Consider the following 27820-nt stretch of genomic DNA (forward strand, 5'->3'; position numbering starts at 1 on the left):
GTAGAACCGTGGAGGAGGTTGTGGCCTAAAATGTTTATGCTGTGTAGCTGGAGTATGGAGGCCCAGCGATTTGAGAATGGCTCTCGAATCCTTCAGGCTCTGCAGCCTTTTATCTGTCTTTTCGGAAAATAGACCTGAAGGGGAGGTTCTGAATCATTTGTGGGAGCTCCTATGGCAAGCCTGAGACTTGGAGCCAGGAGCCCCACCTCATAGCTATACCTGTGGTCATCACACAAGTAGCTGCATCCGCTGCATCCGGTGCGGCTTTTAGCGAAGCCCTGGAAATGAGCTTCCCTTCCTCCACGAGAGCTGAAAACTTGGCGCAGGAGTCCTGCGGCAACAGCGCCACAAAATTAGCCATTGCCCTGCATGTGTTGAAGCAGTACCTGCTGACAACGGCCTGCTGACTTGAAATGCGCAGTTGTAAGCCTCCAGCGGAGTAGACCTTTCTCCCATAAAGGTCAAGCCTTTTCGCCTCCTGATTCATCGGGGAGGGTCGATAGAAGCCCTGACGCTCACGTTGGTTGGCAGCATCGACCACAAGCGAGTCAGGTGTGGAATGCGTGTATAAATGCTCATAACCGTTGGATGGCACAAAGTAGCGTCTTTCATTGCTCTTAGCCATAGGGGGCAACAAGTCTGGGGTCTGCCACAGAGTTTTCGTGGTGTCAGAGATGATCTTTATGAGGGTCAGGGCAATACGAGCAAGTCCGGAGGGGGCGAGGATGTCCACCATTGGATTTGCATCCTCCACTACCTCCTCCACCTGAATGCCCAGGCCCTGGGCAACCATTCGCAACAATTGCTGCAGAACCCTGTTGTCCTCCTGGGCCGGGGCTGTCGCCGTGTCATCGGCGCTGATGTCATCCTCAACGCCGGAATGGCCGTTGGTGCCAGAGTCTACGCCAGTGCTGGAGTCGACGCTGTCGCTGGTGCCAGGGCTGCCAGGATCCCTGAGCCCGGTTGCGCCGGAGGCATTGAGATGATAGCACAGGGTGATAATGGGTCTAACCCCGTGGTACTGGAGGGGGTACAAACAAGGCCGAGGCCTCTGACGTCACCCTGGAATGAGACTCTTGGCTGAGACCTTTGCTTTGATGAAAAGCCCAGGAAGTCCAAAAGGGCTATTGTGATGGGGGCTGCCACTGGGTCATGGTGCTGGGAGGTGGACCATCTGCTCCTACTCCTCCGGGACTGATAGGAGCCCGACTCCAAAGTGTCTGAAAACGATGACTTCGGGAGAGTGGCACTTCTAGACACTGAGCTTTCGCGCCGAGGGCTCGGGGATCGGCATGGCTACTGAATGTGCTCCAGTGTCAGGAAGTGGCGTGCCGGGGTCGGAGATCGGCGGGCCATTATAGCAGGCTTTCCCCTTGAAGGAGCCTGAGGAACGACCGGTGCCAACAACCTGTCCCATCTGGAAGGAGAGAAAGGTGCCGAGAGGTGAAGCAGTTCTTGGGCCGCCTCAAATGCCTCGGGTGTCGAAGGGAGGTGTAGCTCATGGCTTGGGCTTGGCGAGCGAGGAGGGTCTGGACTCAACCACCCTTCCACGAGGGCAGGAGTCAGCACAACCGTCACCAGCGGAGCAGCACTAATGTGGCCTGACATGGTTCTCACAGCAGCAGACTCCTTAGGCCTAGCAGGGGGAGCGTGACCCCTCTCCGGCCTCTTCTTCTTTTGTGGCACCGGCGATTGCGAATGGTGCCTGCGTGTGGCATGTGAGCTGTGAGTGGAGCCGGGACAGTGCCGTGAGTCCTTATCCTTACCCAGCACCAGTGCTCATCCTGACGGTGCTGGAGAGCTCTGCACTGAGGAGGAGGTACTCGGTGCAGGCTCTGTCGACCCAGGGTCGGATTGGGGGAGGAGTGCTGCCTCCATCAACAGGACCTTCAGGTGCTGCTCTCTATCTTTTATAGTCCTGGGCCGAAAGGTCTTACAAATGGCACAATGATCCTTCTGATGGCCCTCTCCTAAACACTTTAGACACGAGATGAGGATTGCTTCTGGGCATACTTGCTGCAGGCTTTGAAGCCTGGAGACCCCAACATGCCCCGGTGTCGGGAGAGCGTAGGAGGGGATTCCCCTCCCCCAAAGGAAACTTATCTAACACTAACGAACTACTATCTATTAACGAACAATGGAAAACTAATGGAGAACAATGTAAGAAACTGCTAAATGCACCTGTCGAGGCAAGAGCACAGGAAAGTTCCAGCTAACAGTCACTGGCGGTAAGAAGGAACTGATGGGGTGGCGGGTCGACAGGGCTCTATATTGAGCGCCATGGAGGTACGACTCCAGGGGGCACCCAGGCTGACCTGACAGATGTTGCTAGGGGAAAAATCTTCCGGCTACCATGCGCGCACACACCTGATTGGAATTGACATGAACAAGCACTCAAACAAGAACTAGGAGTTACATGGTGCTGCCATATTCTGTGTAACTTTATGTGAATTACTTAACCCGTGCCTCAGTTTCCCTGTCTGTAAAATGGAGATAATACTCACAGGGGTATTGAGAAGCTAAGTTCTTGAATTAATATGAACTGCTCAGATACTACAGCGGTGAGTACCATAGAAAAGCTAATGTATAAATAAATGAAATTAAGCAGTGACGTGGGCCCAATTCCCAGCTGAGTCACAGACTTCCTCTGTGTACTTGGGCACATCACTTAACCTCTCATTTCCGCATCTGTAATATGGGAATAACATTTCTTTTCTCCCACCCTCTGTCTGCTCTACGTAGACTGTAAGGTCTTCATAGCAAGGAGTATATACCAGCTTAGCACAATGGGGCCTTAATGTCAGTTGAGACCTCCAGGCACTTCTGCAATACAAACAATGATTATTATACCAGTGCTCCATAGCCTGTACTGGTTGCATTATGATTTTTGGCTGGAATTTCAGGTGTTGGCTTTGTCCTATGAAGTCTTAACTGGTTTGGGCCTATATACCCAAGAAACCACCTCTCTCCCTGTTCAAACTTACCACATTTGCAACCAGCGACACTCTCAGCTCCAAGGTCTGAAAGAGAGATTTCAGGCTGTTTTACATAAAGGGTTCTCAACTTTGAAATTCACTCCCTTGTTTGGCCCACAATAGCCTAAATTTGCTGACCTTCAATGATGCTCATTTACTTAGGTGTGGTGGGGCATTAGGGAGAAAGGGAAGCTTATTTTATACCTGATTCATTCATTTTTTCTATTTTGTGAGCAGGTGTTGGTTGGGAAGGACCAGGCGCCTCGCAGGACACACAAGAAGGCAAAGTCCCTGCCTCAAAGGGTTTACAATGTAATATTAAATGTGATATAATGAACAAAGGCAACAAACAGTAGGGAGAGAAAATGGTCAGGATGCGCATTCATTGCATCAGCAAGTTTATGAGGTTACTCAGTTTACTCATGTACATATATTGGATTAATATTATATGTTTTAGAATTATCAGCAGCATTTACAGTTTTAGAAAGACATATTTATTTAAAGTACTTTTCTTATGAGGCTTATTATAGGATGGCACAACTTTACTCACCTCAACATAAGAAATGGGAAATATCCCTATCTTGTCAGCCAGCATTCCTTCAGCCCAATTTTCATCTACTCGGCGAATCACAGTCAGCACATCGTCCTGTACACACATGAAGTAATTATAACTCCCAGCTCAAATTAAGCTATTCATTTAATTTCTCTTCACAACACAAGCATCATCAGACAAAGGGGTACATGAAGAAGAATTCTATAGAAGGAGCTTCATTTTCACAATGTGAACTTGCAGTTTTTGGAATTAAAATAATTTCCAGTAGAGCTTCCTCATCTTGGTTAAGTCCTGCGCACAGCAGCCCAAGAACTAATCTCAGTCAGTTATTTTGGCTTCTCCTGAGCAACAAACTGCCTGCTGTGCCAACTCTAGTGTATTCCATCAATCCCTGAATTGAGTCTCAAACTCTTCTTACATATAAGCTAGCTTGTTGCCCTCTGTTCCTAGCTGTTGCTTTTCTATTCATGTAAGAACATTAGCAAACTTAGAAAGCATAACTGACATCTCCATTGAAATACAGAGTTTTAGTTTTAAGCATGGTTGCAAAGAAGGTGTTATTTGCTCATTAAAAACTTATTTTGCCCTAGAAACATCATTAACTTACATTTCATTGAAAGACTCAGAAGTGCCAGGAAACACTTGCACTGATATAAAATTGAAGATTACAAACAATGCACACACTACTTAAAAATCAAAGCTGCAATGCAATATAATAACTAGGCTAACTATCCTTAGGAGCACTAACATTTTGTTCAGTAAAAGCTATTTTCTGTTCATATGTAGTTGCACCGGTCTCGTAAGGAGAGCTCAATATTTAAGGTCTCCTACTTCTATAGTTTCAGGTGCCCTTTGCATTTTTAATAGTTGAGGGCTGTAAAGACATCTAACTAGTTCACATGTCTGATCTTGTAACATTTTTTGTGCTGTCAGGCAAAATTAATGTACTATAAATTTGCAGGCAACTGAAAAAACCAGCCCCAAGCTATGGTTGAGTGTCTTTTAAGAGTACACTTCATAATCCTAGTATTCCTATTAAAATTTCACATCATTTCATACCTTTTAAGGCAGAAAAATAACTCAAATAGGAACAAAAGGAACTGACTCTTTTCCAAAAGGCAATTTTTATTCTTATGCAGTGATACAAAGCTCGTGGTTAGTATTAAAAATGTCCTGGATTAAATGAAAACTTGACAATTGGTATGAACTCTGACAACTAAAAATAAGTGAAAGTTTCCTCTGGACTGGGAATGCTTAAAATTCACAATTCAGACTCTCTCTCAACTTCAGAATGTATATTAAAGCAGTTAAAAAAACTGCGCTCTCAATTTCGACAGTGAAATCCTGAGAGGGGAAACAGTGTCTGTGGTTTAAGTGAGGAAAAGAAGTGGTATATATTGAAGAAATGTCCTGTGAACTTACATATCCTTGGCTTCTTAACATATCAGAGCTATAGAAGAATGTATAGGCAAGACTTTTAGAACAGAAACAAGATATTCTAAGTCAATGAATAATTATTCAAAGAAAATCCTCTCTTTTTTAAAAGTCAGTTCTACATGTTTTTACCTTTGAAAATGGCAAACAGTCTTTGTCTGCTTCCTTGTCTTTAACTTCAAAGTCATAAAGTGCTTTGCACTGAGGCGGAGGTTGAGGTAAAGGTTTAATAATCTGAACGAAGTTGGTAGGAAAAAAGCCATGGATGCCATTGACTTCTCCGTGGTACCAATTTTCATCCACTTGCCGACGTAAAATGATGATGTCACCCTTATTGAATTTAAGATCTCCAGGTTCTTTTCCCTCATAGGTATACAATGCTTTGGCACACGGTAACTGAGGTATACCCTAAAGAAGAAAAATACTAAAATTAGTATTTTATCTGTACATAGGTGTGATAATGCTGTCCAAACATTTGAAAAGTGCTTTGCGATTGCTAGATTAAAAGAATTACACCTCTACCTCGATATAACGCGACCCGATAGAACACAAATTCAGATATAACGCGGTAAAGCAGTGCTCCGGGGGAGCGGGGCTGCGCACTCCGGTGGATCAAAGCAAGTTCAATATAACGCGGTTTCACCTATAACACGGTAAGATTTTTTGGCTCCCGAGGACAGCGTTCTATCGAGGTAGAGGTGTATATAATAAAGCACAGTTTATTATCTACAATAAAACTATGGTCAATTTTTACACTACTGATTCTAACAGAATTTCAATATGCTAAGTTAAAGAGGTAAATGTTCTAGCATAATGAGTTTGAGGGAAAAATATAACTTATCCCTCACCAAAAATTGTGGTTAATATATGAATCATTTTTTTTGCAAGAATTCAGCATTAAAGCAGCTTGCAGTGAATCAGAGTCATTAACAGCCAGTACTCTGAAGATTAGAAATAATAATGAGTTTTCAAAGACTCAAAGAAACATAATTTGGCCAGAATTTTACAAAATAAATAAAGCAAGTATTTTTGTTTGCAGGCAACTAATGTGAATCTGTCCAGCACTAAAGCAGAACATTTAACATTAGATTTGTTACCCTGCAGCTGGATTTTCTTCTTCTTCTCTTGGTTGAATTCACACAGCAATTACGAATTTGATATGTTTCAGAGTATCAGCCGTGATAGTCTGTATCCGCAAAAAGAACAGGAGTACTTGTGGCACCTTAGAGACCAGGGCCGGCTCTGGCTTTTTTGCCGCCCCAGGCAAAAAAGCCTCCGGCCGCCGTCCCCCCAACCCACCCCGCGGCGGGGGGGGGAGGGCAGCCGGAGCCCTGGGAGGAAATCTGAACACACCTAAACTGCAAAAAAAAGTTAATCTATGATAAATTAATTTACTATATTAAGGTTAATGCATATTCTTTGTACTCAGGTAGTTTGATCCAAGTATTAGTTTTCTCACTACTACTAATCACTGAAGAGTGTTTCTAAAATTCAAGTGGCAAATATTCCTCTCCTCCCCTATCTCGCCCCCCTCTGCCCTCCCACTCAACAGTGGTTGTGCTGAAATCATGTCTTGGTAATTGCAACTGACTCATTAATTTAACATTATTTAATTGGATTGCTCAGGATATTGGAACTATGAATCATATACTACAGAGTGTATCAAGGGCTAATGCAAATTAATCTGCAATCAAACATCTGGCTATGTTTTTTGTATGATGTTCCTTTTCAATGAAACTCAAAGACTTAGTGGGCCAGTTTGTACGTCAAGTTTCTCAAAAGGAGGTTTCCCACATTGGATAAAATGGATTCTACTCTATAATTTCAAAAAGAACAAAGTTCAATGAACTAAGTTCTTGTTCTCACTCAGACAGCCAGTGATTAAGGATAAATGGTTAAACGACTCGGAAGAGTAATAAAGCAAATGCCTTTTCCTTCTGTAACATCTGAAGGATAAAGTCAGAACAATTGGTTTTGATTGCACAGCACTATTCCTTTGAGTGTAATATATCAACGGCCCACGAGGACACTATAACCAGATTCCTCTCATATGGATGATCTGAGATCCAAGTCACGGCTGAGGCCTTTTTGGCCTTTGCCTTTAACAACCTTTACCAACTGCTGCCTACCCTCTAAACTCTCAGAGGTTGTTCATCAGGCTACAGAGCTCTGAAGATCTGCTGAGCCAGAGTTTGCATTTCACTGAGTCTTTCACATGGCTAAACATGAAAGGAGGGCTTAAGAAAAAAAATCTCTGCAGTCTACCCATACGTTTGCAGCTGCCATTTACCCCTACCAGCAAAAAAGAAAATAGTCTTAAATGCATTTTAATTTTTTTTTTTTTAAGATACTGTACCTAATACAGGTTTCTTACTGTTATTGCCTCAGGTTTTTTTAAAACAACAATATCTGAATTTCTACGCTATAGTTTATATTATACAAACTATTTTAATTATTTTTAACCAAGACAGTAAAATGGACATTACATGTACCCAAGCCTTTAAAGCAAAGGGAAAAGGAAGTAATCTAAGGCAATACATAACGAATACAAACAGAAACTTTACGACATCATAAAAAGACTCCTATCATATGCTATTTGCATTTGTTATGTATTGTCTGAGAGAGAGAGAGAGAGAGAGAGAGAGAGAGAATAAAATCTTGAATAGTAAAACCTCTCTGGCAGAGGCTCCCTCTCCAACCTCATATATTTTGTCTATAGAACCTACAGGTTCACAGATTAAGGGCCGGTTCCAGGCACCAGCTTCTCAAGCAGGTGCTTGGGGCGGCCGTTCCGGACAGGGGCGGCAGTTCCAGGTATTCGGCGGCAATTCGGCGGACGGTCCCTCACTCTGCCTGGGAGTGAAGGACTTCCCGCCGAATTGCCGCCGCAGATCGCGATCGCGGCTTTCTTTCCTTTTCTTTTTTTGGTTTTGGCTGCTTGGGGCGGCCCTGCACAGATTTTCCACTTTTATATTTACCCCATCTTTCTTAAGTCATCTTATCTTTACCTTTACTCTTAGCTACCATTTTTAAATTGATAATTGGCAATTGTATGTTCCTTTCATAACCTTAAAGCAAGCTATACTCAAAACTTTGTCAGTATAATAATTAGAGGTGTGATTTTTATGGCATTTCTATATGGGCAAAATCCCCAGTGTAGGTGCAGTTATAACAAGATAAAACTGGTTTTGCCAGTATAGATTGTTTCACTTGGGGAAGCAGAATAAGCTATACTGGCAAAAGCAGCATTTTTCTGGTATAAGCTGTGTCTACAGTAGGAGGTTTTACCAGTATTGCTATTCCAGTACAGCTATGCCAGCAAACCTTTTCTAGCATAGACCCGGCCTTAGTGGCTCCTTCCTATCCACACTATCTTGCTCAAGTAAACCTGAAACTTTGTCTCTAGCTCAGGGGTGGGCAAACTTTTTGACCCGAGGGCCACATCTGGATGGGGAAATTGCATGCAAAGCCATGAATGTAGGGCTGAGGCAGGGGGTTGGGGTGCGGGAAGGAGTGAGGGGTGTGGGATGGGATGCGGGACAGAGTGCGGTGTGCAGGAAGGGGCTCAGGGCAAGGGGTTCAGGTGCAGGAGGGATGCTGGGTGTAAGAGGGGGCTCAGGGCAGACGGTTGGGGTGCAAGAGGGTGCAGGGTGCGGCGGGGGCTCAGGGCAGGAGGTTGAGGTGCAGGAGGGGTTCAGGGTGCGGGCTCCAGCCTGGCGCCGCTTACCTGGAGTGGCTCCAGGGTGGCAGCAGCGTGCAGCGGGGCTAAGGCTGGCTCCCTGCCTCCCCTGGCCCCACACTGCTCCCAGAAGTGGCCGGCACCACGACCCTGCGGCCCCTGGGGATGGAGGGAGGCGGGGGCAAAGGGTTCTGTGTGCTGCCCTTGCCTGCAGGTACCTCCCCCGAAGCTCCCATTGGCCGCAGTTCCCTGTTCCTGGCCAATGGGAGCTGTGGGGGGGGGGGTGCCTGCAGGCAAGGGCAGCACTTGGAGCCCTCTGCCCCCCTTCCCCCTCCCCCGGGGCCACAGGTACGTGGCCGCTTCCAGGAGCGGCGCGGGGCCCGCAGTGCCACGGGGGTGGCAATTCCGCACGCCGTATCCAAAGCCTTATCCAAAGCCTGGATCCCCTGCTCCAGCTCCTTCAACAAAATGCCTGACAAACAGTAGTGCTTTTCTTGAGCATTCTTACCGCACCAGTCTTTTTTATCTACTCTGTTCTTGACTCAGATCTTCCACTTGCCTCCTCTTTCCATAACCTTGGACTGATCATTGACTTTAAACTTTTTCCTTCCCCATTTCCTATATGTGCAAGTGTGCCTATCACCATCTCAGCAACTTAATACACTATTAATCAATCAACACCTCTGATAACTGACCAACGTAAGGTACCCTTCTCTGTGACTATTGTACGTCGTTTCTCTATGATCACCAAACAAAAATTTGGCAAAGAGTGGGGAAAAGTCATGAAAGGTTTGTGAATATTTTCCCCATGTTTTTAACCAGTTCTATAGAAATGTGTAGGAGTCTTAAGGAGTGCAAATTTCTTTGGACACTACTTTGATTACCGTTACTGTGTTTAACAGAAGTAACTCTATTAGCAAGTACAGAAAAAAAATGACTAGAAAATGGAGACTGCTTGTCTTAATGAAAAAATAATTGTAAATCAGGTGAGACCTGGTTTGAAGCTCTAGGTTAATTTAATCAAAATTCATATCTGTATGGCTATTTAAATTCTCAAATGGTGCACAGCAGTCAGTCATCTGTGGAAAGCCTAGTTTAGAAAAAAGTAGGAGGCAGCATAAGAAATAAACAAATAAAAACCAACCCCATTGGCCAGTTTTTTAAAGGAGCTGAGCTCCTGCAGCTCCAATCAATGAAAACTGTAGTTGACCGCTATCTTTGAAAATCAGGCATTGTTTATTATTACTCAGTTCAGATAAAGAAAAGTCTCAATGATTGCTGGTTAAAATTTCTGTGTAGGGCTGATGGGATTCTTAGTTCCACCTAACCTGATTCTTCAAAGTAAATAATAAAATTTCTCTATGTTTGTGTTCCAGTATACCACTGCATTTGGCAACTTATACCACTAACTTTAAATGTAATGTGGATGTGACATACAGAAATGCTATTTCTTGGCTGCCATCACCTGACATGGCACAGGGTTACAAAAGTTAAATTCTCTCATCACATGACAGGCGTCAGCATCCATGGATTCCTGTGGCTAGATGACATTACAGGTCTGATTGCCACACACACACACTATTATCAGTTAACTTGGCTCTTGATAGCGTCAGAGGAACTCCATGACATAGGATATCTAGGGGTTCCCTGTGCATAACACAAGGATAGACACTCTCCCTGCAGATAAAAGGAACTGATTTCACTGAGTCCGGAATGCACTTTAATGGGGGGAATCATGGTCTGAAGTTGTAAGGTCAATTCTCCCTGTCCTGACTTACAGATGTGATATCTGCAGTGTAGCTAGGATATCAGTTTGCCAATGCCCTGTGTTGTTCTGTTTGCCTCTGCTGCATCTGATATGCATGGAAAAGTCTTGCTACCATTTCTCCCTGGCTGGACTCAGAAAGGGAATGTCAATCTACACTACAGACTTCGACTGGTGTAGGCACATCAGTTAGGGGGTGTGAAGAGGTATGATCCCATGCCAACATAGCTGTGTTGGCAGAAACCCCTAACATAGATGTAGTTATACCAACATTACTGAGTTTTTACTGTTTTGCTCATGGGAAGAGGTTTAATATACTGGTACAAAGCATAGCTCTGCCAGAATAACTGTGCCACACTAGGAGTGCTTTGCTGATATAGCACACGGGTAAAGTGCGCCTACTGTAGACATAGCCAAAGTTTGCCAAATACAATTATGAAAAAACCTGTGGCCCAAAGGTGTTTTGGAAGTAAAAGTTAACCATTAAAGATATGAAGGCATCTGAAGGCACTTCAGAATTTGCTACATGAAGGCTTAAGAATCAAACCTCCTATTTCACTAGGAGGGTGGTGAAGCACTGGAATGGGTTACCTAAGGAGGTGGTGGAATCTCCATCCATAAAGGTTTTTAAGGCCCACCTTGACAAAGCCCTGGCTGGGATGATTTAGTTGGGGTTGGTCCTGCTTTGAGCAGGGGGTTTGACTAGATGACCTCCTGAGGTCTCTTCCAATCCTAATCTTCTATGATTCTATGAAAATGAGGGTATGGCTACTTGTCAAGCTGGAGGGGTAATTTCCAGGTCAGGTAGATGTATGCACACTAGTTTTGACTAGGCTAGTGCATTAAAAATAAAAGTGTAGCCATGGTGGCATAGGCAGCAGGATTGGCTACCTGCCCCACGTACAATCCCACCAGGGAACCTAGCTACTTATTTGGGCAGCTAGCCTATCTCACGACCTTCACCACCGTGGCTAAGCTTCTGTTTTTAGCATGCTACTTGAAGCAAAGCTATCGTGTGCACATCTCCCGAGCTGGAAATTACTGCTTCAAGTGTTGATGTACCCTGAACGTCATAGCAGTTTAGAGGAATGCTCAGTTATAGAAGCCTTTTACACTGTGGCCAGCTCAACAGCTTTCCACACTATAACTACATTTTTGTTTATTTAAAAATAAATAAATGAGCTTCCACAGAAGGCCAGCCTCACTGACTAGCCCACCAGAGAGCCAGATTTCTCCACTATATAAAGGATTCTGCAGTTTTGAGAGGCACAGAAACTTTTGGACACTTTCCACTAAAATCAGCCTCACAACCCACACCATACAAAGCAGAAAGACTGGGGCAGGGGAGTAGAACGGAAATAAGTTACATATCTCTTGGAATATTTTATTTCATTACTTTCACTTCTGCCAAATAAAATTACTATGGTCACTGTGCAAAAATTGCCCTTTAAAAGACCACCACCACTGGATCCAAAAATCACATTTTATACATGGTAAGGACTAAGCAGGAAATTTTCAAAGGCACAAAGGGGAGTTAGGTGCCTAAATCCCACTGATGTTTCAGTGGGGAAGCCAACGGGTTAGATGCTTAACTCCAATTTGTTAATTTGAAAAAGTGATCCCCAAATCACTACTTACTACAACATCCTTTTGCTTTGAAATACAATCCTTTACAAGAATATAAAAGCAACCCTAAAGCGTATTTTGAGTAGAGCTAAGGTCCTCATACACTAACTCTTTTCAACAGCAAAGTATATTTGCTTTGAAAGTCTGTTACAGTGAAAGTCATAACTTGAGTCCAAGGATGGCCACTGCCATTCTGTCCAGTGTCACATAGGTGGGAGTAAAACTTGACCATAGCCTGTTATACCGCCTCACCCAGAACACCTGAAAATGAAGATCTCTTCCTGTACTGCCTCGATATGAAAACTATCGGGGAACTTCCTGGGGAGCAGCCACTTCGGTCCTTTGTACATTTGTACTGGCCCTGGTGTTTGCTCCAGTTGATACTTCTCTGCAGTCTGGGGGCACAGCCACCACACACAGCTTGTTGACATGTTGAATTTTGGTATAATTAATGGCTGTCTGAACTATACACCAACCTCCGGTCTATATGCGATAGCACACATGGCTCTGCCAGACCTTTGACGAGATGCCATTACTGTTACATCTGCTTGGAAAGTGGCAAGAGATGAAACCAACCTATTACAGCTAGTTAATTGATGCCCCATTCTCAGACAGAAAACAACAAGCTGCCCCAACTCAAAGGGCTGCTCATATTCTGGAGAGGAATCTCACTCCTGTAGCATGGGCTGTTACACCACAGCTGATCACTCAACACCCCTTTGCTACAGCAGTTAACTCAATCATGAGCAAGAGTGCTACAGGCCCTTTACCATGCATGGATGATCAGTGTCTGTCATGCCTGGGATGTGAGCAGTCTGACCTAGCAGTCGGAGCAGGAGTCTGGAGTCAGGCTGGATCAGATACCAGGGGGTCAGAGTCCGAGACAGGCCAGAGGGCAAACCAGGAGTCATGTGTCAGGAAGCAAGCAGGGTCAGGTTACCAGGAGATCAGTACCAGGTAGTAGGAGCAGTTATTGCAGGGGGATTCAGTCCTAAGCAGAAAGAACCCAGTTGCACGGACAACTTCCTGTTCATGTGCTGAGTTTAAATAGGAGATGTGGACCATTCAGGACACCCAGTGAGTGTTCCATCAATCAGCTCAAGGAACTAGGTCATCTGTCCGAGTCCAGCTCCTATTGTGACAACAGTTGTTAGGTCATTGGGTGGCAGGTTGGAACTTACTAGCTTTGCAGGCATTATTACACTGTCACTGGCGAGCTGTGTGACCTCTAGTATGTCACCTAACCTCTCTGGGTTTTTCAAAAGTTCTCAATTTTGGTCTAACTCTGCATCCAAAGGAGTTAGTGGTAAAACCCCTACTGACATCTGTTTTGAAAATCTCATCCTTTCTCACTTTCCCCATTTATAAAATGGGAATCCACATATAAAAAATTGAAATAATACAAACTTACATCTCAGGAAAGGTGTGAAGCCTAAATCATTAATGTTTGCAAAGGGCTTTGAGTTCCTTGGATGGATACTTGGCAAAGCTATGAGCAACAGCTATTGTGTTGTTTGTACAATCAGAAAGACAGGGCTGCACTGGTTTTTCATTTAGCCTGCCCAGTGTGATCTATCTTACATCCAAAAGGGCCAGTAACAATTTTTGAAAGAAGTAGATCCAAGAATGATTTGAACGTGGAGATGGAAATGGTTGTATATAAAGCACACAAAAAAATTGTTATATAAAACGAATACATCTAAATTAACAGTCTCTCAATGAACTGGAAAAGAGTCTGAAATCATCATACCAAGTGATTTGCCAGTGTGATTTATGTAATTACTGGATCATTCCAGCACCCACGATATTACCAACGACCAGAGGCTATTTTTCCATTTTGCACACACAAACATTTTCAAAGAAATGCAGTTGCACTGCAATAACCCTGCAAGTGCTACTAACAACTGTTCCTTCCACCACAAAGGTTCGGCAGGGATTGCTAAATGCATCATTGCTAATTTGCTGAGGATGATAAATACTGCCGTACATGTATCTAAGCATCATTCAATTTTTCTGGACAATTTTTACCTCCATACTAGAACTGCAAACTTTAAAAAACCTGACCACAGAAAGTGTACAAAGATTTTGAAATAATTATCATATAGGGAGGCCATAGTAGATTGTTTCCCAAAACCACTTCTTCCCTGCCCATCCCATAGCCTTCCTATTCATTTGTACATTTTTATTTTAGTTGCCACATGAACTAGAAATAATACATGCCTTCTATATCTGTTGTGAAGATCCCCTTCTACTACTGCCACAGCTCTCAGATACCCTATGTATTTCTGGCACTTGGTCTCCCTGTCAAAACCATCCATGCTAGCTTACAAACAGCTAAACAACTACTACATATATGGGATGCAAGCTACCCTTGCCCTAAAATCCAGATATGACTGTATCTTGAATGTTAGTCTTCACACAGAGACCTGAAAGTAATATTGCTGTGTCCTTATACATTTTTTTGTGATAAACCCTTCTGCTCTTCTGTCAGCTTTAGAATGTCAACTCCTTGAGGTAGAGGCAGGGCTGTCTGCTGAATGTATAGCCCAATGTCAGTGATCAATAAAAGAGTCACATGTTCAGTGTCTTCTATGATATAACTTTGCTAAGAGTGTAAGTTACATTAGGAAGACTTAACATAATTTTTTTCAATTTAAAAAACAACAAAACAGCTTTGCTGCCTGACACAAAGATTGGGTTTCAGACAAGCAACTTTAAATCGGCCGTGGGAAAGTGAAATGTCACTTTCTCAAACATGAACCCTTTGTGCTGACTGCACCCACTAGTCAGTCTAAGACCGGTGGGGGGAATCTGATGCTATACATTCACACTTGTTTCTTGCCACTGCTACAGTACGACACCTTGTCATGCACCATGCTGATTAGATCTCATTAATCACGGGACTGTTGCTGGAGCACGGAACCACCCTATAAGGGCTTTGTGAGCTCCCTTTTATTCCCACCTTCTAATGTTGGCCTTTATGGTATTAAAAAAAAAAAAAGAGCAGAAGACTTAAATAGAGAGAGGAAATAAAGGTGAATTTATCTGTCCTCTGTATGAGGGCTCCCTGCTCTAGTGGGGGTCCCCTGGTTGATGTGATCCAGCTACTACATATGTTGCAGAGATTCCCACCAGCTGTCACTTGAAATTGAAATCTGTGCTGCTGAGTATGTGGATTACAGCAGTATGGTGTTTTGTGAATGTCCTGTTGAATGAATATTTTTTCTTCACTATGACTTTGCTGAAGGTTATAATAAGGTCCATCTATGCAAATGGTAACTATTGAGGCCACTGTTCAGTTCATAGGGCAGATGGGCTGATAATATCCATAAACAAAGCACAGATTTATTTAATTCTATTTATACTGGGAGGGTGAGTGGGATAGAGTGGTGTCATGCCTATTTTACCCAGGTACTCACGGGACCACGGGATCTGTAGCTTAAAGAAGGATGGCTGATGGGAGAGAAGATGGTGTTTCTGCAGCATAGTTGTCTTTGGCTGATTACCACTGATAAACTTCATAAAAATGCATTTTGTAAGAAGTAATTTGAAAGAGCTAGAGTTTGCTCCATGCATGAAAGGAGACAGAGTAAGTTCCAGATGTAAGAAAATGTATGGAAAAAGGGCAAAGATGAGAGTGGCAGAAGAACTCAAAGATGTGGGTAGGCTGGAAGCTTAGGTAGATTCAAGTGAGAAAAAGGAAGAGAAGGAAGACATGAGAGGAGATACAACCATGAGCAAACTCTCACAGAGCTTTAAAAAAAACAATGTAAAGTTTGAACATGATGCAAAAAGTAAGAGGAAGCCACTGGAAGTCTTTGAACAAGGGAGTGAATTGGTCCGAGTCGTGTGAAAAAAGGTCTCTTTAGTCTCTCTAACTTGCTGTTGCTGAGAGTGGGGGAAGAAGGGAGGCAGGGAGTAGGGTTGCCAACTTTGGTTGGATGAATTCCTGGAGACTTCATCACATGACATAATCTTTAATTAAAGATTATTCTTTAATTCCTGGAGACTCCCGGACAATCCTGGAGGATTGACAACCCTAGAAGAGGAGGTTGCAGTATTCCAAGGAACACTATCAAGGATGACAGGACAAAATTTTATCTACAGTAGCTTAAGCATTATATATTTTATTTTCCATTGTCTTTGAAAGTTAATTTATTCCCCTCAAAAGCCTGCAACAACCAAAATTAAAGGAACATTGTCAACTTGAAAAAAAATTGTTCTTGTCTGAATTTGCTTTTTAAAACCAAACTGTGTTATAAAATAACTGCTGAGATTTCAATAACTTAAAGAGGAAAAGTCTCCTCCGTTTCTTTACTGTGGGCAGAGTCATTTTTGCTATTTTATTAATGACCAATTACACTTCCTGCCTCTTACACTAGTATAACAATATTGTGACAGACTGACCATATCCCAAAATATACTGAACAAACTTTAGGGAATTAAGATCAGTTATTGATAGGGTCCTACCAAAATCACGGCCATGAAAAACATGTCACGGACCGTGAAATCAGACCTCCTCCTGTGAAATCTAGCTATTGGAAGAGATGGGAGGAGCAGAAATAAGGGTGCCTCAGCCTGGGGCTCCTACCATGCTCCCAGCTCCAACTGCTAGTCCCCTCCAGCCTGGGAGGGCCAGGACTTACTCTCCCCCCGCACAGCTGCTTTCCGGGGGTAGATCAGACCCACCTTCAAAAACCTAGCCCAGCTGCAGGAAGCTCCGGGGCTGCTGCCCAGTCATGGAGCTTCCTGCAACCCCATTATGCGGCCAGAGATGGAGATGGGTCTGATCTCCTCCCCCTTCCAGTTCCCACCCCCGCTGCTGGGAGCACCCTGCAGCTGGAGTAGGTACCTAGAAGTGGGTCTGATCTCTGAAGTGGCCATGCAAGGGAAGTACCTCTGGGAACCTCCTGCAGCTGCAGTTAGCTCTGGGGTTGCTGCCTTCAGAGCCCAGCTCTGAAGGCAGCACAGAAATGAGAGTGGCAATCCCTCGACCCCCCCCCACAATAGCTTTTGGGGGGAAAAAACCCAACCACTTTTGGGTCAGGACCCTCATGGTTACAACAGCATGAAATTTCACATGTAAACATCTGAAAATGTGAAATTGACTAATTTTCAGATTCTATAGCTGTGAAATTGACCAGAATGAACCCTGAATGTGATAAGGCCTTACCTATTGAGTCAAGTTCAACCTTACTGCATTAGGGTTTACACCTTTGGAGTAGAGTCTATTAAAAATACAATTGTGTATGTGTTATTATGGAATTGTATGTACCGTCTCTAGTAGCGAGGGGGGAATGCAGGGTCAGTTATCAGCCATTGAAGCCCCCTGGGGGAGATATGCATATACTAGTTCAAACTGGATTGTTCAGAGACCCACAAAGACAAGACTTTCGGATACAAAGCCTGAGTTTAGACAGATTCGTGGTCTTCTTCCTGATCCAGCAAAAGGACAAGTCCATGGACAGCCACAATCCTTAGGGGAGGATTGCAAGGACCTGGCCTACTGGGGCCTCTTAAGACTGTGTGCTTGTTCTGAGCTGAAGCTCTGATGAACTGGTAACCATAAAGAAACCCCTAGTGTGGATGATGACTGGTAAGCTTATTAGAATATGTGCAGGTTCTTTTATTGTTTTTAATGTTTTCTCTGTCATGCTTTTTACCTTAAGAATAACGGAGACGTGCATAGGAAGTGTTGCATGATAACATATCTGTAGCAATCACTCTGTTATCAGTCTCTGAAGAGAAGAGAAGAGAAGAGAAGAGAAGCACATGTGTTTAGGCAGACTGTCTTTGCTGGGAAATACACAGTGAAGGCAGGAAACTGTTCAGCCTGGAGATACCCTAGTCAGAAAGAAGAGAGATTTGTATCTCCACCCAGGAGAAGCAACAGCTGGGGAGCTGGAAGCCTAAGTGTGTGTCCCCTTGCTGGATCACTGAAGGAAAATACAGGTGCAGTTGCCCTTAGCTGTGACAAACATTGCTCACAAGATCACTGATCTTGGAGGCAAGGGGGAATATGTAAATTCTTTGCCAGGCGGCCAGGTTAAGAGGGGGTTAACGAGAAAAATAGAAGGAAAGCTCTTGCTAATTCAAGTTTGGGATCCAGGAACATGCCTTTTTCTGGGACCCATGCCTGAGACTGGGAGTTACAGGAGCTTGGTAGTGATAGTCAGAGAAGGCCCAGTCTTTCCTCATGAGACATCTGCATGGAGACATGGTTGTGGGGTGGGATTGTCTTCATTCCCTTGGAGTCCTCTTGGAACAAAGTTAACATTACAGTGAAGTACAGAGCTAGAAAAACCCACTTGCCTATTGTGGAGAGGAAAAGTTGCAAATTTTAGCTCTCGTTACTTTATACAAAAATGTACATACTCTATGTGCATAGAATAAATGACACGCTCCATTTGATATTTATTATTTCTTGTTCTTTGAATTCCCTATGCTTCAAAGTGAGAGACTGCTTGAAATAAAATTTTGTTTGAACACATTTTATGGTATTCTACTTCAAGCAGCTAGTTGGCCTTTTGAAAAGGCAACTAATTCTAACTGAATTACGTATTTCCCCTCAAATATACATTCCTGTGCACTCATTATAACAAAAGACTAGGTGAACACAGAAGAGTGTTATATTGACATTTTTTCCTTGTGCAGAAAAGTTCAAATTTGCACCTTACACGAAGGTCAGCCAGGCTGTAAAACCATTACTCCATTTCCAGGCTAAGATAATCCTTCTGTGGGAAGCTGCTAAAGCAGACTCAGATCTGGTACTGTATATTGAAACAGTGTACTACATTCCAGTCATTCTAATAAATCTTTCTTGCACTACTCAAAAGGGCATAATTGAGCCTGGGGATATTAGTGTGTGAGAACACAACTTAACTGTATAGGGCTCAGAGCATGCATTGGGCTCCTCATGTCTATAATGATATGACGACAACTCAGCCATCACTATCGTGTAACACTTTCAAAACGTAGCCTTTTTAATAATCAGTTTTTAAAAGGAAAAGGTTTGTTAATTTTATGCAAGAAGAAGGCAAAAACACTACTTTAAAAAAATCAGAAGTTTGGATTAACAAAAGGAATGATCAGCAAAAAAATGCTTTCTTGACCTCCAGGAAAGATTGTCAAAATATTTCCAAGTAAAAAACCTTGATTGATATCCCATTAATTTATTAAAATCCAAATAGTAATCTTGATTAAATACATTAATATTACAACACTCCATTACCTCAACTTGTAGTAACTTGCATCTGTTCACCATTCTCTCAGTAAAGTAATACTTCCTTTGAACCAGATTCTGCTCATCTTATGTTGATTAGTACCTTACTCCATGAACAATTCCAGTGATTTCAACGTACCACTCAAACTCATTAAAGCTGGCAGAATCTAGCTTTTATATTTTTCTTAAATATGTTGCCATTTTCTGGTCTGTCCAATAGTCTCAACTGGATCACGATGTTTATGTTTTACCATAACAGTTAGTTCAAATACTTCAGTCATGTCACTTAATTTTTCTCATCCTTGTAATGCTATAGCACAGGTCTGAGCAGGGGAGATGTGCACAGTGGGTAGATAAAGCAGAGGTAGGTACTGCAGAACACATCTGAACAGAAGTGTTATAAAACTTTTCCTACTTCCTTTCAAATTTTACCTGTTTCCAAACAAGATTTTCAGTGTCACATCTGAACAAGGGTAAAAAGTGATGTGAAAAAGGAAGCTTATATTCAAGAGAAGGGCTTGTTGTCTGTTCCTGCTATAGAAAAATCACAAAAGCTTAGTTCCTGAGAGCCTGCTCAGTTTGCACTGCTTACATAAATACTGATCCTACAGTTCATTTCAATTGCTGACATTTTTTGTAACTGCCTAATTTATGTAAACAGAACAGATCCACACTGCCACCAAAACTAGAAACTATTTTAACTACTTAAAAAAACAGTTTTTCACCAGCTATGTTTGTAGTACTCCTGAAAGAAGATGAATTTTTAAAAAGAACAAACAATTAGTATGCAGTTCTAACAGATTAAATTTCTCTGTTTACAGATACTTTCATCTGGGATTTTCTTCTTTGATTAGACAGACAGCCTCATACTGCACTTAAATAGCCTCAAAATAGTAGACATTAATTATAATATGGTATTTCAGTCTTTCAACATCATCTGGACAAGTGCTTCCTCCTTTACACAAACACAAGTTCTCTCACTGCAGAAGGCAGTTCTTGTCATTTTTAGCATTTTGTCAGACAAGTTATCCTAAAGGTTCCCCCCCCCACATGCCAGCAAAGAGTTTGGTGCTCTCTTCATAAAATAATTTACATCTGAAATATAGGTCACTGTTGCATTCAGAAGCTCCAAATTATATTTACCAAACTGTACACTCTGTTCAAGAAATATTTAATACATTTTTATTCTCAAACTGTACACAGAAATAAGGATGAAGGGGGCAACTCTCTTCTTCTTGGCTGTGACCAAGGCACAAATGAGACATTGAACGGGAGAACCAAGTAAAAGCATAATTTTTCCTGTTGCAATAGGCAGTTAAAAATATGATCCGTCACACTTAATCTGTACTATCTTGTTCACAAAGCCAGATGTACTTATATTTTTCTCGTACTTGTTCATACAACAGAAAAAAGTTTATAACCCTAATGAATGACACTTGAGTGCTGTAGGTTCTGGTCAAGCGTAGCATGATGAAATGGTTTAATCAACAGTCTGTTTTTTCTTGGAAAAGGTTATTACAGCTTGTGCGTAACTATGAAACAAAGAGAGAAACAGGTTACTCACCCTAATGGAGTCTTTTTACCCTTTCAAAGGTGTTCCCTTAGCACTGAATGTCCTCTTAAGATGAAACATGATTGAACATACTTTGGGTATACACTCCTGTAGCCACGGTGGTTTGGTCAAACAAAAACCTGTAGTGCGATTTAGAAGGGACCCTCCTCGGCACTGGAGACTGATAGATCTAGTAGAGGTGTTGACTGAGGAGTCGGGAAGTACACTGTAAATTACAAGGGGGGCATTCTGGAGCATCCAAATATTACTTATGATTGCCCAGATTTGTTCCTTTTGAATGGTGTGCATTTACCTATATTGGTTACAGTATTTAACTTACTCATATTATTTGGTTCCAGTAATAGCAGAAGGCTGTGTGTGTGGTGGGATGCCAACCAAACAGCTCCTGGTGAATGCTGATTTTGAAGAATGGAAATTTAATTGCTGTTTGAGTTTGGACAGAAGGTAGGGAGAGGTACTTCTCTCTCAGAATTGTGGGATTCGGTGTAGAGTGGGGATTGAAAGACTCACTAGCAGAGATGGCCTGGAGTCTAACTCCATGGTGGCTCTATCTTGATGCTGATGGAATAGGTCTTGTGGTTCAAACTGCGTATCGTTCCCTGGGTGGCCAGATAGCATCGCTATCTGGATAGCTCTTTTGACATGGGTGTCTGCCAATCAGAACAGATTGTGGCTCATGATAAGGTGGAGCAGCTACAGTCACAATTTTCTGCAAAAACTCTTTCCCACCTTCATTTGTTTACATTGTTTTTTATTTATTAAAGTTATGACCTTTGTGCCATAAACTATTTTTAACTTGTGAGGGTGTTGGTTTTTTTTTTTTTTTGGTTGTTTGTGGGTTTTTTCTGGTGGGGGGAGGGCAGGGAGGAGAATTCCCTGGACCATATAAACAGATACCACCCCTTATCCCCAGTTTGCTTGCTGGAAGGATAGATAGTGAGTTCATTAGCTTTCCTAAAAGGTATGGTCCTAAAAATGTTAATATTTCAGGATGCACAGAGCATACTCAATGTGATTGTGTTTATATGGCTCCATTAGTAAGTCATTACTCATTCAGGGCTTTAGATTAATCTCAAAACGTAGTGATAATCTGACAATTTTAAGAAAAAATGGAACTGTGAAGTTTCAGTTTTACAAAGAACTTGTAACCTCTAAGAATGGTAAATTAAGCCCCCAGCTTTTCCATCCACATGATGACTAATTAAAATGGTTTGTATTTAGATATTTCATTTTACATGAGCCCCAGAAGGCTGAAAAATGGAACACCCCAGTGCTCTCAACACTTTCTGTTAAGCAATAAAATGTTTCTCACTACAGTAAGTGAACTCTGAAACTTTAAGAAAAGGTACCAGCACTGTATTCAGACCTGTTCTAAAACCTGTTCTCGCCAGATAATGAAATGGCTTGAATAAAATGACTTATGACTAGAATGAACTAAGGACTAGAACATTTTCTGAAGGAAACATTCTGACCCTGCATTGGAAGGAAGATGCCCAAACAGATTTTGTGCACCTTTAATTTTTCTGACTACTCTTCATAAGTGTCTATAAATTCTCATTGACAAATTCTAGCATTTGCACCTCTTGTCTTTGAATTTTCTAGGAAGCAGAGTATTAATTATCATTCTGACATTAATAGTGAGTGGACAGAACAGCTAGACCCTGAAAATTTGTTTGAGAAAACCACTTGTCTGAAGTACTTATTTCTAATTTGGAAAAAAAGTATTTAATTCTACTACCCAACTGTGATGCATGACAATGAGAGACTGAAGCTAAAACAGGTTAAGGACTAAAAGTTGAAGGCTCTTTATCCCTCTCTCTGAACTACTGATTCTACCAAAGTTTTTGGGATCTCCCTCAAAAACAGAACTGAGCAGTGCTACCTTAAACTCCTCTATTTTTAAGATTTACCCATGTGTTGTGCCAATACCAGCATGGACATGAACTGTACCTCATGATAGAGTACCCCTTGGTCCATGCCTGTGACCAGGACTCCTAAATGGGCTTAAGCTCCACACCCTATTTTAGTACCTCTCTTCAGAGCAAGAAAGCTTGTTTATTTCTTGGTTGGCTGTGTGAATTTCCTCAAAATAGTAAAAGATCAAAAGGATTTTAATTAAAAACAAGATTAGAAAAAAGAAAATTATATTAAAATAAAAATAGATAAGGTAAATTGGATAACACCTTTATTTAAATAAAACACAAATTTATAAATCAGTACTTTAATCAAGTATGCACTTACATCTAAGAATGAAGATGGTAATCTAAGTCCCTAAGGTGCTTTTGCCATCTCTCCTGAACACTGCAGCCTCTCAGAAGCCCAGCTCTGCTGTCAATGGCTCACTTTCCCCTCTTGCAGTTTCTCCCCTCCTTGTTTTACTTTGAGCATCTTTCAAGTAAAAGGTGTGATTTTGCCCATTAGCATTCCAGAGGTAAAAAATATCCTTTGTAATTAGCATACTAACAAAGGTATTTACACTATTTTGGGAGGGGATATAATCCACTTATCCATAACTATGGTTTGTTCTAACATTATTCAGTATTATATAAAAATTTTCTTGACTGTTGTCAATCTCCTGTATACTTTACAGAGTTTAAGGCAAGGAAGTACCATTAGATCATCTAATCTGTATATGACAAGCCATTAAATTTCACTGAGTCCCCCCCCCCACCCCGAATCCAGTAACTTGCATTTGGCTAAAGAATATCTTCCAGAAAGACATCCAGTCTTGATATGAAGACTCCACCACTTCCCTTTGCAGTTTGAGCCAATGGTTAAACAGCCTCACTGTGCTTTATTTCTGAATTGAATTTGTCTGGCTTCACTTTCTAGCCACTGGTTCTTGTCACACATTTCTCTGCTAAAGTGGAGAGCCCGTTATAACTCAGGGTACATCTTCACTACCCGCCGTATTGGCGGGTAGCAATCGATTTATCCGAGATCGATATATCACGTCTCGTTAAGACGCGATATATCGATCCCGGAACGCCACCAGAGCGAGCGGCGGTAGCGCAGTCGACGGGGGAGCCGCGGCCATCGATCCTGCGCCGTCTGGACCCCAGGTAATTTGATCCAAGATACTTCGACTTCAGCTACGCTATTCGCGTAGCTGAAGTTGCATATCTTGGATCAATCCCCCCGCCAGCGTAGACCAGCCTTCAGTATTTACGTTCCATGAAGGTACTAATTCATTGTAACTGAGTCACTCCTCAATCTTCTTTTTGATATGATTAACAAGTTGAGTTCTTTATATCTCTCACTGTAAGGCATTTTCTCCAGCCCTTAAATAATTTTGGGGGCTCTTCGGTGCACCCTCTCCAGTTTTTCAACATCCTTTTTAAAATGTGAACACCAGAACTAGATGCAGTATTCCAGCCTCAGTCTTACCAGTGCCATGCACAGAGAATATTAACTCACTACTCCTACTCACAACTCCTCCATTTATATATCCAAGATCACATTAGCTCTTTTTGCCACAGCATCACAGTGAAAACTCATGTTCAGTTGTTTGTCCACTCTGACCCCTAAAATCCTTTTAAGAGTCTCTTCTCTCCAGGATACAGTCCCCCATTCTGTAGGTATAGCCTGTATTTCTTGTTCCTATATGCAAAACTTTGCATTTGGCTATATTAAACCATTTTCTGTTTGAAAGAGTACAGATTACCAAGTGATCCAGGTCACTCTGTAGGACTGCCCTTTCCTTACCATTATTTACCATTCCACCAATCTGTGTCATTCACAAATTTTATCAGCAGTTATTTTATATTTTGTTCCAGGTCACTGTGGAACATGTTGAATAGCATCAGACTTGGCACCCATCCCTGCAGAACCCTACCAGAAACATGCTCATGTGATGATTCCCCACAGATGACTTACTTTTTGAGATCCATTTATTGTTTGCTTTATTGATAGTGTACAGTGCTAATTATTAATCATTGGGTACTAAGTCAAATGTCTTACAAAAGTCTAAGTATATTACATCTACGCAGTTATCTTTATCAATCAAACTTGTAAACTCATCAAAGAATGAAGTCAGGTTTGTTTGACAAGATCTATTTTCCATAAAACCATTCTGTCTGGCATTAATTATATTCTTATCCTTTAATTCTTTATTAACTGAATCTCATATCGGCTTTTCCTTTATTTTGCCTGGGACCAACATCAGGCTAACTGGCCTATAGTTACCTAGATCATCCTGCTTCCCCATTCTGAATAGCAGCACCACATTAACTTTCCTCCAATCTTCTGGAATTTCCACAGTATTGCAAGATTTATTAAAAATCATCAGTGAGCCACAGATCTCCTCAGCCAGCTTCTTTAGAAATCTTGGGTGAAACTTATTTGGTCCTCCAGATTTAAAAAAAAGGATTCCTAAATATATGCTGTTTAGCATCCTCCTTGGTTACTACTGACTGGGAAAAAGAACAGGAGTACTTGTGGCACCTTAGAGACTAACAAATTTATTTGAGCATAAGCTTTTGTGGGCTACAGCCCACTTCATCATCTTTATATACTAAGTAAGTATATGCTTTCCAAATATACAACACTTCTGCATTCCAGCATTGTCATTAACAACAATTTTACCATCTCCATCTAGTAACAGGCCTAAACCATTGCTAAGATATATCTTTTGTTCCTAAATATTTATATTCCTTATTGTCCTAAGCACTGCTGGCCATGGATTTTCCCGGATATCTTAAGTTCCCCTTATCAATTTTCTATCCCTCATAACTTCTAATTTATTTTGATTACTATATTTCCCCCTTTTCCCATTTGTTATATATTCAATTATTTAATACGTGTTCTAGAATCAACATTTCACTTGTCTGTAAATTGCAGCAAGAACTAAGATTATACCTGTCTATGTAGGATGAGACAAACTGTTTCTAAAGTATGCATCCACGTCACAGTTTCTTCAGGGACCTCAAAAACTATGAAGTTGCTATTGGTATATTATTAAGACACATTCCTGATATCCTGTCTCAATACTGGTCAGGCACTAGTGTGATTTGGTTTGTGTTTCCCGGATTTACAGGTTTTAGGTGGGAAGCCTATGACAGATACAGAGGCAGCAGTGGTAGTGATCCAAGCAGTGGAAGACACAATGAAGATGACTGGATGTGGAAGCTGTGGCATGTACATTATCCTGGAGGGGGTACCTGAAAAGAGTTTCGTCTGCATGAAGTGCCGCCTCATAGAGTTGATGGAAGAAAAGATCCGAGGATTGGAGATGAAGGTGGAAACTCTGGTTGAGTTTAGAAGGGGATTCGAGCAGATGATGGAGCAAAGACATGAGGAGTCTGAAGGGAAAAGTTCAGACTTGCAGATGGAAGCAGGACCAAAGAACTCTGAGGGGAGACTGCTGGGTGAGGAAAGTGGACAGTGGAAGCATGTGACTAAGAGAACCAGGCAGAGGAAAAGATTGCTAGTGAAGGAGAAACAGAGCTCAGGAACAGGTTTGCGGAGTTGGAAAATAAAGAAGGGGCACAGCAGGTGGTCGCTGAAGGTGAGAGGGCAAGGAAGAAGAGAAGAGCAGCTAGTCCTATAGGAAGAGGGGAAGAGTCAATGGAGATAACACCACCAAGTATGAGCCCCAGGAGGATACGGGATGGGTTGCGGAGGATTGCAAGGGAGAATAGGAATCGAGAGGACTTGCAGCCAGAGGGAACAGGGGATAGACCGGAGAATCACACCATCACCAGGAAAAGGCAGGTCTACGTGATTGGGGACTCCTCACTGAGAAGAATATACAGGCCTGTAATCAGAGCTGATCCAGAGAAGAGAAGGGTGTGCTGTCTGCCAGGTGCTAAGATATGGGATGTGGACCTTAGGCTGAAGTGGATACTAACGGGAGCGGGAAAGAATCCACTGATTGTCCTTCATGTGGGAACAAATGGTACGGCTAGATTCTCACTGGAACGTATCAAGGGAGACTATGCCAGGCTGGGGAAGATGCTTAAGGAAATCGAGGCTCAGGTGATCTTCAGTGGGATTCTGCCTGTTCCTAGAGAAGGGCAACAAAGGTGTAACAAGATTATGATGATCAACAGATGGCTCAGGCAGTGGTACTATAAGGAGGGCTTTCAGATGTATGGCCACTGGGAGGCATTCATGGACAGAGGACTGTTCTCTTGGGATGGACTTCACCTGAGTAGGGAGGGAAATAGACTTCTAGGATGGAGGCTGGTACAACTGATTAAGAGAGCTTTAAACTAGGAATTGGGGGGGGGAGATGGTTGGGAGATGTCCAGGTAATCTCCACGCTGGATTTTAACATTGAGAAGGAAGTAAATGAAGTAAGAAAGGATACAGCCGTGGGTAGGAGAATGGCCATAAGGAGGAAGGGTAGTGTAGATACCAGTCTAATAGGTGATACTGGAGGTAGAATGTCTGGGCCTAATCAGGTAAAGAATGTGAGCGAAGCCAAACAGCAAAAATCAAGATGTTTGTACACCAATGCGAGGACCCTAGGTAACAAGACGGAGGAACTAGAGTTACTGGTGCAGGAAGTGAAACCAGATATTATAGGGATAACAGAAACATGGTGGAATAGTAGTCATGACTGGAATACAGGTATCGAAGGGTATGTGCTATTTAGGAAAGACAGAAATAAAGGCAAAGGTGGTGGAGTAGCATTGTATATCAATGATGAGGTAGACTGTAAAGAAATAAGAAGTGATGGAATGGATAAGACAGAGTCTGTCTGGGCAAAAATCACATTGGGGAAGAAAGCTACTAGAGCCTCCCCTGGGATAAAGAACAGGAGTACTTGTGGCACCTTAGAGACTAACAAATTTATTAGAGCATAAGCTTTCGTGGGCTACAGCCCACTTCTTCGGATGCATATAGAGTAAAACATATTGAGGAGATATATATACACACATACAGAGAGCATGAACAGGTGGGAGTTGTCTTACCAACTCTGAGAGGCCAATTAAGTAAGAGAAAAAAACTTTTGAAGTGATAATCAAGATAGCTCAGTACAGACAGTTT

General features: G+C 42.3%; 1 protein-coding gene across 1 annotated transcript in view; it reads right to left on the bottom strand.

The window, feature by feature from the left end:
- Positions 1 to 27820, bottom strand: part of SH3RF1 (SH3 domain containing ring finger 1) — a 174163-nt gene that overhangs the window by 86055 nt on the left and 60288 nt on the right. The window contains exons 3-4 of the mRNA XM_024194896.1: positions 5095 to 5370; positions 3526 to 3621 (exon numbers count right to left, since the gene is read on the bottom strand). Coding sequence (XP_024050664.1) covers positions 3526 to 3621; positions 5095 to 5370 — 372 coding nt within the window. The remainder of the gene's footprint in view (positions 1 to 3525; positions 3622 to 5094; positions 5371 to 27820) is intronic.

Source organism: Terrapene carolina, unplaced genomic scaffold (genome assembly GCF_002925995.2).
Source record: "Terrapene carolina triunguis isolate 2854851 unplaced genomic scaffold, T_m_triunguis-2.0 Scaffold66, whole genome shotgun sequence".
Classification (NCBI taxonomy): Eukaryota; Metazoa; Chordata; order Testudines; family Emydidae; genus Terrapene; species Terrapene triunguis.